Source organism: Colletotrichum navitas (assembly GCF_030913465.1).
Source record: "Colletotrichum navitas strain CBS 125086 chromosome Unknown LY79scaffold_129, whole genome shotgun sequence".
Classification (NCBI taxonomy): Eukaryota; Fungi; Ascomycota; class Sordariomycetes; order Glomerellales; family Glomerellaceae; genus Colletotrichum; species Colletotrichum navitas.
In genome coordinates, this window is record NW_026850675.1 from 80,851 (window position 1) to 92,978 (window position 12,128).

The 12,128-nt window shown below is 35.8% G+C and overlaps 2 protein-coding genes and 1 non-coding gene across 3 annotated transcripts; 1 reads left to right on the plus strand and 2 right to left on the minus strand.

Annotated features, from left to right (window-relative positions):
- The first annotated feature begins 226 nt into the window (after nt 1–226).
- On the plus strand, nt 227–312 carry LY79DRAFT_t269. Its single transcript has one exon. It is a non-coding gene; the product is annotated as a tRNA-Ala (tRNA).
- LY79DRAFT_571674 (Alpha/Beta hydrolase protein) lies at nt 227–1,562 on the minus strand. The gene has a single exon (XM_060559274.1). It carries the CDS (start codon nt 1,534–1,536, stop codon nt 538–540), a length of 999 nt encoding a protein of 332 aa, XP_060407816.1. The 5' UTR covers nt 1,537–1,562; the 3' UTR covers nt 227–537.
- A 1,799-nt stretch (nt 1,563–3,361) lies between these two features.
- On the minus strand, nt 3,362–3,847 carry LY79DRAFT_674577 (uncharacterized protein; the record flags this gene model as incomplete). The annotated part of the gene is made up of 1 exon (XM_060564324.1): nt 3,362–3,847. The coding sequence occupies one exon, from the start codon at nt 3,845–3,847 to the stop codon at nt 3,362–3,364; it is 486 nt and encodes a 161-aa protein (XP_060407817.1).
- Between the last annotated feature and the right edge of the window lie 8,281 nt (nt 3,848–12,128).

The window sequence follows — 12,128 nt, forward strand, 5'->3', positions numbered from 1 at the left end:
AATGACGGGGTTCTCACAACTCGACTCTAGGTGGCTACTGTGTCATTGTGGGGCGAAAGGGGGACAAGTCGCAACCCACTTAGGGTTTCTGTTGTGTTTTGTTACTGCGAATTTGCTGTGCCTTGTGTCTCCGCCCGGGTGGGCATTGATGATGACGGGGATTCTCAGTCTCACATTCGGCCGTTACAAACATCCGATTGCGGCATTACTTCGTGCCGCAACTACCGGGCGTTTAGCTCAGTGGTAGAGCGCCCGCTTTGCATTATCTCTCTTGCCTGCGGGAGGCCCAGGGTTCAATCCCCTGATCGTCCAATACCAGTCCACGAGAGTGAATTGGCAGTCTCTTTTTAGTTTTGGATACTTATTATATGATCAGTGATTGCAATTCAATTACCCCCATTGCAACCGTATTCATGTACTTGCTAGGTTGTTTTATTCTGGCACCATCTCTGGAACATGTCATTCAAGTGAATGAATGGTATGCCGCGTGCTAGACGAATGTTCATTCCGTTGGGCGGCTTTAACTGTTATGGGGACCTACGCAAATCGCTCCTGCAACCATCCAACCACGTCCCGTCCGAGTTCATCGGGCTTCTCAAGACAAGCCCAATGCCCTCCGTCACGGATGACGCTCTTCACGTCGGGGAGTAGGCCATCGTCGATGCTCTGTTGCAACCCCTCCGGTCTGCATACAAAGTCCCGTGTGCCGCCCCAGTACAGTACAGGCACACTCACTGTCTTCGCCTCCTCGGCCACTTTCATGTCCGCCTCGTTCTGGATGCCGGCAGCCATGGCCTTGTACATGCAACATGGAGCCGCGAACCCTCCGTCCCCATCTCTGCTGAAGCGCTCCATGAATTCCGCTTTGTGATCGGGCGTCGCGAATGGTAGTGTTGGTTGCGTGCGGCCTTCGCTGATGAAGCGGCGCATTCCGCCGGGTGTGCAAAAGGTCTCGATCCAGGTCTCGGGCTCGCCAAAAGCGACGGCGTAGACAGACTCAAGGTTTCCGTTCATGATATCGACGGCATCTTGAGCAATGAAGAAGTACCAGTATTCGAATAGGCCGCGGCCGAACTTCTTTTTGGTCGATTCGATGGACTTGTTGAGGTTGAAGTCACCCGAGGGAGGGATATAGGTCACGTTAAGCATGACAACGCCACTGACGCGGGCTGGATAAAAGTTGTACAGACGCTGGGCAGTCAGGGAGCCCCAATCATGGCCGAGCGAGATCACCTTATCGATGCTTTCAACATCAAGGATCGCGACAATGTCAGCTGTGAGGCCGTCACACGCGTATGCCTTCTCATCGGTTGGCTTGGAAGACCCGCCGTATCCGAGGGTATCCACGGCAATGACACCATAACCTTGGGGAAGAAGATGGTCGTTAACGAGGCCGGCCCAGAGGCGTGCGGTGTCGGGCCATCCGTGAAAGAGGATGAGAGTCGGCCTAGATCCTTGGGCTGACGAGGTGTAATATGTGTATGTGAAGCCGCGGGAGACGTTGATTGTCTTCTCGGTTAGCTTCGAGAGGTCCATAACTGCTAACCTGGGCGGTATGCTTGATCTTTTTGAGTTCGGAGTGCGGCAGAAGGACGACGCCCGCGGTTTATATAGAATATATTTACTCATCGTGACAGAAGTTTGATTGGTGGAAGCTAAGGGTCGATGTCTGCATGCCTCGGTCAAGTGTCGGCGATGTGACCTCCCTGACAAACTCGTGCATCTTGGCCAGGCCGGACTCTAGTGGACCACAGTCTGTTATTGTGAAACACGCTTTATCATTCCGGGCAATATCAACGTCTGACATATGCAGATCACCGTGTCCCTCAACTCATGATAAAGATTGTGGGTTGCACAACTATCGGGGTGTGGTTGGCGCTTACGTTGTACCCGTGTTTTCTGACTCCTTGGCATCCTGCCGTCCGGAAGATGTGTACTATCGCCGTGAAGATTTGACTCGCTAGTGAGCCCGTGGAATCCAGAAGTAACCTTCCTTTTCTCCGCAGCAAAGTATGCCGGCTTTTAATAACGGTAATAGCAGCCAAGCGGCGGCACAGATTGGGCATGTGTATAGAGATTCCAGCAAAGTTGGTAGTTTGACAACTACCGGGGCTCACGAAGACTTCCTTGGTGATTACTTTCAACGCGCTGAACAAGTTGCAATTTTGTGATGTATATAATTTTGTCAGAGATACGTTCATGCTTATCAGTATGATGCTGAACGATTACCTCCATTCATTCTAGTTCAGTTTATCCCTCTCCAACGGGATATGGGGCAGAGCTTTTGCTTCCTCAACCGCTTATGGATTTCGACATCAAAGCGGGGCTTTGCCAAGTTCTGCATACTAAGCCCAGTGTCATGCATGCCCCGGGCCATCACTGACCGAGAAGATCTTTGAATAGCGTATGCAAGTCGTTCGAGTATTGAACACGTAACAATGTTGACTTTTGAAAATCGACATCTGGCGCCTCTGGAATTTTATGATAGGTTGAGGCTTCTCGGCAATGATTAGTGTTAGGCGACGGCATTCTAAAATGTTTCGATCGACAGGGCGCTCTTCGTGAGACTCAGGAGGAGATACAAATAGACCTCAAGTCATTTATTTTGATGTTCTGGCGCAAGGGAGAGCAGCCACTAGCAGGGTTATTCCCCTGAATATTTCCCTTGTTTCTTGAATGTATTGTGAGATCTGTTATTTACAGGAAACCGCCTGCAGGCTGTATGAGATGAGGTAGTTCTATATTACATAAGTGTCAAGATAGAAAGGTATACACCTTAATTAGACACTAAAGGTCTGATTAGGACTAGGTTGTCGTTGAAAAGTAGATTACTTGTAGTTACAGTAAATATAAGGTCTTCTTTAAAAATAAGGGCAAACTAAAGGTGTCTTTTTCTATGTCTATCTCTCTCCTCAGTCTTGATTGGTATTTAATGTCCTGATCTCAGACGATTAAGTCACCCTAGGCTGAAGAACATAGAGGAAAACCACTTCAAGGAAAAACTGAAACCCTGCCCCGTTCCAATGTCTAGCACTCATACGATACGATATTCCTGACTTTTAAATAAGGAGAGATATACATAGAGGAGCTAGATGAATATATATTGCATGAAGAGCTTGCGGGGTTGGGAGACCATCCTTTAGCTATGGCATGAAGTTCACTCAGAATCGTCCAGATGAAGCGGCTGATCAGAATTTTTAAAAACTGCAATTCTACCAGAATTCTTTTCTGCATATTTCTATCAATGACAGTAGCGTCAGCCGTCCGATTGAATGGAAAATTCCCGATCCAAGAAAGCCACAAGTCCCATCGACGCAGTGCAAAACTCCTCTACTCCAGCCCTATCGTCCAGGGACCAGAATCACCGCGGGGGGGCATCCGCTGTTCTGTTCTCCGAGATCCAACTCTCATGACTGGGCGGCCTCGGGCGGCCTTCGTCGTTTGGCCACCACGCGCTTACGCGATAATCGTTGACCCAAGCCAAGCTGGCCTTGTAATGATCGTGCCAGTGGCAGTTCTTCCAGTGCCACTCCGCGAAGTCGTACCAGTACCGAATGTTGTTGCACTGGACCACCTTGCACTCATCCATCTTTTGGCCAAAAATGGCCCAGTCGGGGCGGTGAGGCGGGGACGTGTTGTCGCACCAATGGATGATGTATATGGGGATCTTCTTCTCCTTCAAGCGCCACTCGAGTTCTTTCATGCATGTTACGACGCATGCGGGAATGTCCTTGAGCCTGACGTTCTGGTCCGGACCATAGTGATATTTTCCAGTGCCCGAGGCGGCGGCTGGGGCTTCGAGGAGGGCGAAGGAGGACAAGAGTACGGCGAGTGTGCCGAGCTTCATTGTGGCAACTGGGAGTAACTGTCGTGTCTAGTGGAAGCCAATTACTCAGGAGATGTTTGAAGGGAGGAAGTGCTGGGAGCTGACGTTCGCTTTGCAGAGTTTCAAAGCATGAAAGGTTGAGTGCTCAGAATGTGCGAAGTTGAGAAGAAGAAAAGCCTTGACGACCGCTTCGTCGAAAAGAAGAACGAAGGTGGCTATATACACTCTCAAAGGTATTATGTTCCACGGCGTAACGATGAATGACCCGCTTATAAACTGATCATTCCTACATCGAGTGTACATACCATGGTATTTTGCCGCTTTATCGAGGCAAGGTGAAAGTTTTACTGGATTTTGGCCACCTAAACACCAGACTTTGGTGAACATGTGGTTCGGGCAAAGCGGGAAATTATCATCATAGTGAATGTCACATATGATGGGCACGCGAAGACATCAGTTTTGGAGATTCAAATCGTAATCCTTTGACGAGCAGAACGACATGCAGACCGTCTTCAAATCAAATTTCCTATCTTTGGGCGCAAACTGCAGACAGAATATTCAAGTAAAGATAACAACGACTGATGAATGATGTACATGTAGGAGAAACCTTTTTAGTCTAAAGTTTTAGAATCTCTCAATGAATGACAGGGTGGCGGCAAACTCTGCTGCTCAAATGCGATCGCCTGACCCAACTGCTCAACCTATAATGGCAGCTTTTATCATGCAAGGTAATGACTTAGATGAGCTCACAGATGATTATAATCATTTATATAAGGTATTAGAGACCTGCGGACAATGGCTTACAGATCGGGCCTTGAATCCTGGGAGTAGTGATCTGTCCCCTGTGGGTGAGATCAAGGTATGAAATAGCAAGACGAAAGAGAGCCAAGCAGCACAACTACATATACGAGAATATTTGTATCGAGCCTGGATTTTATCGCCCCCTGCACAGATAATAATCTAGAGTTCTGCGAGAGACCAGGAACAGTAAACTATCCCCTGTTATTGACGTCTCCTAATCTTGAGAACAAAGACGGCAGGCTGCCAAGTACACACGCGACTTTACGTGTACCTCAACGAGGCTCGATCGGAGTGAGACTACCAGTATCAATGATCTGACGAGCTTGATACGTGTAGACCGCGAGGTGGCCCTTTGAATGTAAGAAGGCCAAGAAAATGGTGGTCCACATGCAATTTAACGTCAGCGAGACAGAACTGACCCAACGTCCATTGATACCCAGGGCGGGCTTGGCAATCGTCGAGTTAACCAGCCACGCCGAATCAGCTTGTAAGCAGAAGTGAGCTATACAGGAGCACTTCCTGATAAAGAATTACGTCATGAATGAACTTGACGACGATTGAGTGGCATCATGCGCAGCTATTTGAGGCATCTGGGGAGCAAAAGCTTCCATGCTTCCATAATAGAAGTTGTCACACCTGGCTAGACTTACCGTCGCGCAACATCTTTTCGAAAGTACATCCCTTGGAAGTCAACTCCAGCAACGGCGCGGTAAATCCGGTCAACAGCATCTTTCAGGGTTTCTCCGTACGAAGCAATAGACAGCACTCTCTCACCTGCAGTCTTCAAAACTCCTTCGATGAGCTCGGTACCGGCATGAAACACCTGTACTTCATCTGAATTGTCTCCAAATACTATGTTGTCCCCAATTGAGTATTTGCCTGTGTATCCGCCAGCTGCCACAACAACGTTGCAGGCAAAGCCAGGGCGAAGAAGCAAAGTGACGCTGCTTAACCTTTGTTGTGTGCACGCCAGAAGAATGACTGCCAAGTCGGTCTCCTAAGAGAGGAGCTGTCACGAGTTAGAGCACACAGCAGAGCATATGAGGATTCAGGTCTAGGAGGCATAATTCTATGTAGGTGAAAGTGAAGAAAGTGCAGTCCTATATATAGGCGAATGAATGTGAAACACCACGTGATACAGCACCTGACAGAGCTATTAAAGAGGGTGGAAATACATGAAGCTATCGTGACAGGAGCATCATCATGCTCTGCGTCTCAGGATCTCCAGATCGGGCATTGTACTCCAAAACTTTCGGTCCATCTGAGGTTATCATAATGCCAGTAAACAGCATACCCCTGAACGTACGACCTACGTTTCATTTCAGCGACTAGCTTAGGCATCATACAATAATGCTAATAGAGCTAGCAGAAACCTACCTTCGGTCTTCAAGCCCGCAAACGTGAGCCAGAGTGTCAGGTGCCAGAGGTAGGGGGCACCAGGGGACCACCAGCTGTAGGGCTACAACTAGGAAAACTATTATCTAAGGGTTATATAAAAGCAGAGTTTATAAGAACAGGAGAATTAGGAGAAGGTAAATTAAAAAATAGTTATAATTAACCCCTAACTATACTATTTATAAACTCCTTTACTTAATACTATAACCCCTTTAATATATTTTAATCTTTACTTATCCTTAGGTATACTAACTATTAGAGCTATAATATTACCTCTTAATACCTAAGCTATTACTTAGTAAAGTATAAGTATTATCTTTAGATAATTAACCTTAAATAGTAGTAATACTTAGGTATAAATAAAGAATAAAGGCCTACTAGTATAATATTAGCTTTAAAGTAACTTTAAAAAAATAATAAAAAAAAAGCTTAAGAACCTTCTAAAGAAGTAAGTAAAAAAAACTAAAAAAAGAAAAATAGTTAACTAGATTTTAGCTTTAATAAATAAAGCCTTTATTAAGAAAGTATATAATATACTAGGCCTAGCTACTACTTTTTAGCTAAAGTATAAGTACTACTATATTAATATACTATTAAAGTAGTTACTTTTAAACTAATATAAGAGAAGTATATAAAATAACCTTTAGGACTTTTTATTTAAGTTAAAGAAATAGTTTAAAGTTATAAAAAAAGAATTTAAAAATAACTAAAGTAAAGTATAGTATACTAGCTTTATACTAGAGAGTAACCTAGTATATAAGTAGTAAAAGTATATTAAAGCCTACTATAATAGCTAAATAAAGAAAGTAACCTAAGAAGTAATAAAGACCTAGTTAAAAAATAATATTACTAATACTAATATATAGGCCTTTAGTATAGTAGTAAAGCTTAATAATATAAAGTAAAAAGTTAACTAGTTATACTAGTAATTTATTAATAAATATAAGACTATTAAAGTAAAGTACTTTAATTTATAAGCTAAAAGGTAATAAGTAGTTTATATACTTAACTAGTTACTACCTAATCTAAAGAGCTATATATTAGCCTAAAGAATACTAAAGATATAATAAGCCTTTAATAATACTATATAATAGGCTAAAACACTAGCTAAAGCCTATACTAAAGATAAACTAGTAGACTAGTAGAGGTAAAATTAAGAATAAAGAGACTAGTAGGCCTTAGCTATACTACTAAGCCTTAATATAAGGGTCCTTATAATAAAGCCTTAGTTTATATACTTTATATTTATACTTATAATAACCTAGAGTATATTAATACTAATACTAGAGGCCTTAAGAGTAAAAAAGAAAAAAAGTAACTACTTACTTTTAACTAGGCTATAGTACTCTTTAACTTACTTTAACTATAGTAAGCTAAGGTATTTATTAGCTAATTATACTAAAAAAAAGTACTATAAGTATAGTTAACCTAGATACTTAAGTAAATAGTATATAATAAAGTAATAAAGGTTAATACTATTTAATTACCTTAGAAAAAAAGCTATACTACTAATTTAAGGTAGACTTTTATACTAAGATAAGTAGTATATAAAGAAAAAAAAGAGTATTAATTAACCTAGAGGTAAATAAAAACCTTATATACTAGAGGATATTATATATAAGGAGGCTACTAGTAGTCTATAAAAAGAAACTACTACTATAGAGTATATAGAGAAGTAAAGCCTTAGACTATAGTTTAAAAAAATAGTGTTAAAAGTAAAAGATAATATTAAAATATTAAAGATATAAAGCTATACTTTATAAGTAAGTAATATAAGAGGATATAATATTATCCTAAGGATCTCTTAGAGATAAGTAGTAAAACTTAACCTTAAATAAAAAATAATTAGCTAGACTTATTTACTAAGTAAAACTATATTTAACTTATATAAGGCTAAAAGGTAGTTAAAAAGGCCTTAAAAAATACTAAGGTAGTCCTTATAGACCTTTTTATAATCTAATACCTAGGGTATAGAACACTAGAGGAGGTACTAAAGATACTTACTTATATACTAAAGAAGAATAAAGGGGCTAGTAAGGCTAGTAGTATAAAGGCTATAATACTAAAAGAATATAGAGAATAAGCTTATATATTTAATATAGACCTAGTAGTAAAACTAGTAAAAATAATATATAAATATATATAATAAAATTAAAACTAGGTATAATACTACTATTTAGCCTTATTTACTTACTAGTAGAAAAAGAACTAAAAGAGCTAAAGAAGTATATTAATAAATCCTTAGCTAAAGGCTAAATATAGCCTTTAAAGTTACTAGTAGAGGCACTAATCTTATTTATACTTAAGAAAAAAGGTAAGCTTTACCTCTATATTAACTACTATAGGCTTAATAAGATTACTATTAAGAACTAAGTACTATTACCTTTAATAAAGAAAATCTTAGACTATTTAGTAAAAGTAATATAATTTATAAAGCTAGACCTTAAGAATATATACTACTAAGTAAAGATTTATAGTAAAAATAAATAAAAGATAGCCTTTTATACCTACTATAAACACTATAAGTATTAGGTTATACCTTTTAGGCTAGTTAATATACCTATAATATTCTAATCTTATATTAATAATACCTTAGTAAGTCTAGTAAATATTATTTATATTATTTATTTAAATAATATTTTAATCTTTATAAAGGATAAAGAAAGCTATATAAAGGTAGTAAAAATAATACTAAGCTAGTTAAATACTATAGGGCTATATATTAACCCTAAGAAGTACTTTTTTTATACTAAGTCTATTAGCTTCCTAGGTTTTATAGTATTTAATAAAGGTATTTTAATAAAATAAGAAAAAGTAAAGGTAATTACCTAGTAACTACTACTTACTAGTATATAAAAAATATAGACTTTTCTAGGGTTTATAAATTTTTATAGGTAGTTTATTAAGAACTATTCTAAAGTATATTTCCTTTTTACTAACTAACTATTTACTAAGGTAATAAAGAAGTAAATAATTATAAAGAAAGCTAAAGAAGCCTTTTATAAGATTTATACTATATTTACTTATACCTTTATCTTATAGTATTTTAACCTTATATTACCTATTTAAGTTAAAATAAATATATTTAACTTTATAATAAAGGTAGTATTAAGCTAGCTTTATAAGAGAGCCTAGTGCCCTATAGCTTATATATTATAAAACTCTAGGAGGTAAAGCTATACTATAGAGTACTAAAGGCTAAGTTACTTATAATTTAAGAAGTAACTATATATTAAAGTACTATCTCTTATATACCTAGTACTATATTATATTCTTAATAGACTACCTAGAGTACTACTACTTAGTAGCTAAGCTATAACTTAATAACTACTAAGCTAAGTTATTATAAAACCTTTTATTATTTAATTTTAAGATTAAATATTACTTAAGTAAAAATAATATAGTAAATAAGCTTTTATAAAAGCTAAACTATTAGCCTAATAAAAAAAAAAGTATAAAGTATATTCTTAGAAGACTTTCTTAGTAAGTTTAAAAAGAAAGTAGTAGTAATTAGGTATAGTAGACTACTAGGTTAAAATATAGTAGCCCTAGAGGAACTTACTACTACCCTAAAAAAGAAGTTACTATAGTATAACTAGAAGATAAGTAAATTTAGTCTAAAGAGTAGTAATAACTAAAAGTTACTAGGCTAAGAGGGAAAATAAGTTACTTTAATACTAAGGTAGGCTTATAGTACTAGAGAGATATATAATAAAGATAAGGCTTTTATAGTATTTTATAATAAACTATTAGGGAGGTACCTAGGGGTAACCTAAACTATAAGATATATAAGATAAATATTCTTCTAGAAATTAATAAAAAAAGATATTAAAGAGTATATTAATATATATACTACTTACTAATATATAAAGCTAAGGTACTATTTACCTTATAAGAAACTAGCTTTTCTTTTACTACTTAACTAACTATAGAAGTAAATTACTATAGACTTTATTACTAAGCTACTAAAGTTAAAAAGATTTAATAGTAAAGTATATAATAGTATTTTAGTTATAGTTAATAAGCTTATAAAGTACACTATTTACTTACTTACTAAAGAAACCTTAATAGTAGATTAGCTAGTAATCTTTCTAGTAAATAAAGTATTTTTTTATTTTAGACTTTTAACTTTAATAATATTAGATTATAGGTCTTTATTTATAAGTTACTTTTAAGTAGTAGTATATTACTAGCTAGCTATTAAATAAAAGCTTAGTATAGCTTATTACCTTTAAACTAATAAATAAACAAAGAAGTAAAACTAAATATTAAACACTACCTCTAAGCCTTTTATAATATTAAGTAAGATAACTAGGTAAAATAGTTACCTATAGCTAAATTTATTTATAATAGTTTATAGTATAGTATAACTAAGGTTATACTAGTAGAGACACTAATAGGCTATATACTATAGAGTATATATAATATATACTTAGTAAAGACAAGACTAATAAAGGTCCCTAGGGCCTATAAGAGAATAAAGTAACTATAGAGCTAGAGAACTATAATTAGTAGGATATTAAAGGTAGTTAATTAGGCCTATAAGAAGTAGTATAACACTAAGAGGTCTAATATAGACTTTAAGGTTAAAAAGAAAGTCCTTTTATTAACTAAATTTATTAAGTAAAAGAGACTATTTAAGAAGCTATTAAATAAGTACTTTAGCCCCTTTATAGTAAAGTAGGTAGTTAATAAAGGTAAGGCCTATAAAATAGATATAAGTACTAAATATAGAATCTATAATATCTTTATATTATTCTAGCTAAAGAAGTTCTAAGGATTACTAGTAAAGCCTTAACTAATACTAATTAAAGAGAAAAAGAAAAATATATATAAAGTAAATTAAATTATAGTCTATAAGGGGCTATAGTAGAATTAGTAGTACTTTATTAAGTAAAAAAAGTATAGTAAAAAAGAAAACTCTTAGAAACCCTAGAGGAATATTATAGAAAGACTATAATATAACTATAAGTAAAAAGTTACTAAAGAAAAACAAAAGTATAGTTAATTTAAGTAAAGATTAGCCTAAAAATAACTAGATTAAAGATTTAATTATTATAGTATAAAGGCTAAAAAATATAGGTAGCCTAAAGGCTAAGTATTTAAAAGCTATAATAAGTAAAAATAAATAAATAAAGAAAGACCTAGGGGGCACTAAAGGTAATAGTAGTAAAGCCTATATACTACTTTACTTATTATTCTCTTTATTATTATTACTAATATTATTATTATTATTATTTTTATTTTTATTAAAAGTAAAAAATATAAAAGTACTACTTTTATTTTTATTAGCCTTAGATTTAAGCTTACTAGTATACTAAAAAAAAGTTAATAACTAGTATAAAAAGTACTAAAGAAAACACTAGGTAAATATTAAAAAAAAAACACTTATAACCTAGAAATAGGTCTAAGACTACTCTAAAAAGAAGGTAGTCTAGGTTATAATAGTAGTAGTCTACTTCTAAAGGGTAAAAGTCTAGGCCTTAAAGGCTATAGTAGTAACCTTAGTAGTATAAAGTATAGACTTAGCTAGTTTAACCTAGTAGTAAAAGAAGTTAGTAGTAGTCTTAAGGGCTATAATATAGCGCTAGTAAAAAAGCTACTTCTTCTCTTTAGCCTTAGCCTTATACTTAGTATTAGAGGCCTTAGCTAAGTTAACTTAGCGCTAAAGTGCCTTCTTAGCTATAACCTAGGCCTTATTAATCTTGTCCTAGGCTAACGTTAGTATAAAGGGTTACTAAGAGGGCACTAGAGGAAGTAAATATATAGTAATACTATAGTAGATATAAGTAGGCTTAGTAAAATAGTTTATAGCCTTAAAGAAGTAGTATAGCTTAATACTAGCTATAGTAGTAGTATAAGTAGCCTATTTAAAAAGTTAGTAGCTACTAAGAGTTATAAAGATAATAAAAGTAAAAGTAAATATTAGTATATAGGTAATATAGCTAGAGGTAATAGGTTATATAATATACTGTCTACTAGTAGAATTCTTTACTTTTACCTATATATAAAGGTACTACTATACTTATACTTTTACTTTACTTTATTAACTAGTTAACTATTAATAACTACTAATTAACTATACTTTCTTATACTTTATAAACTA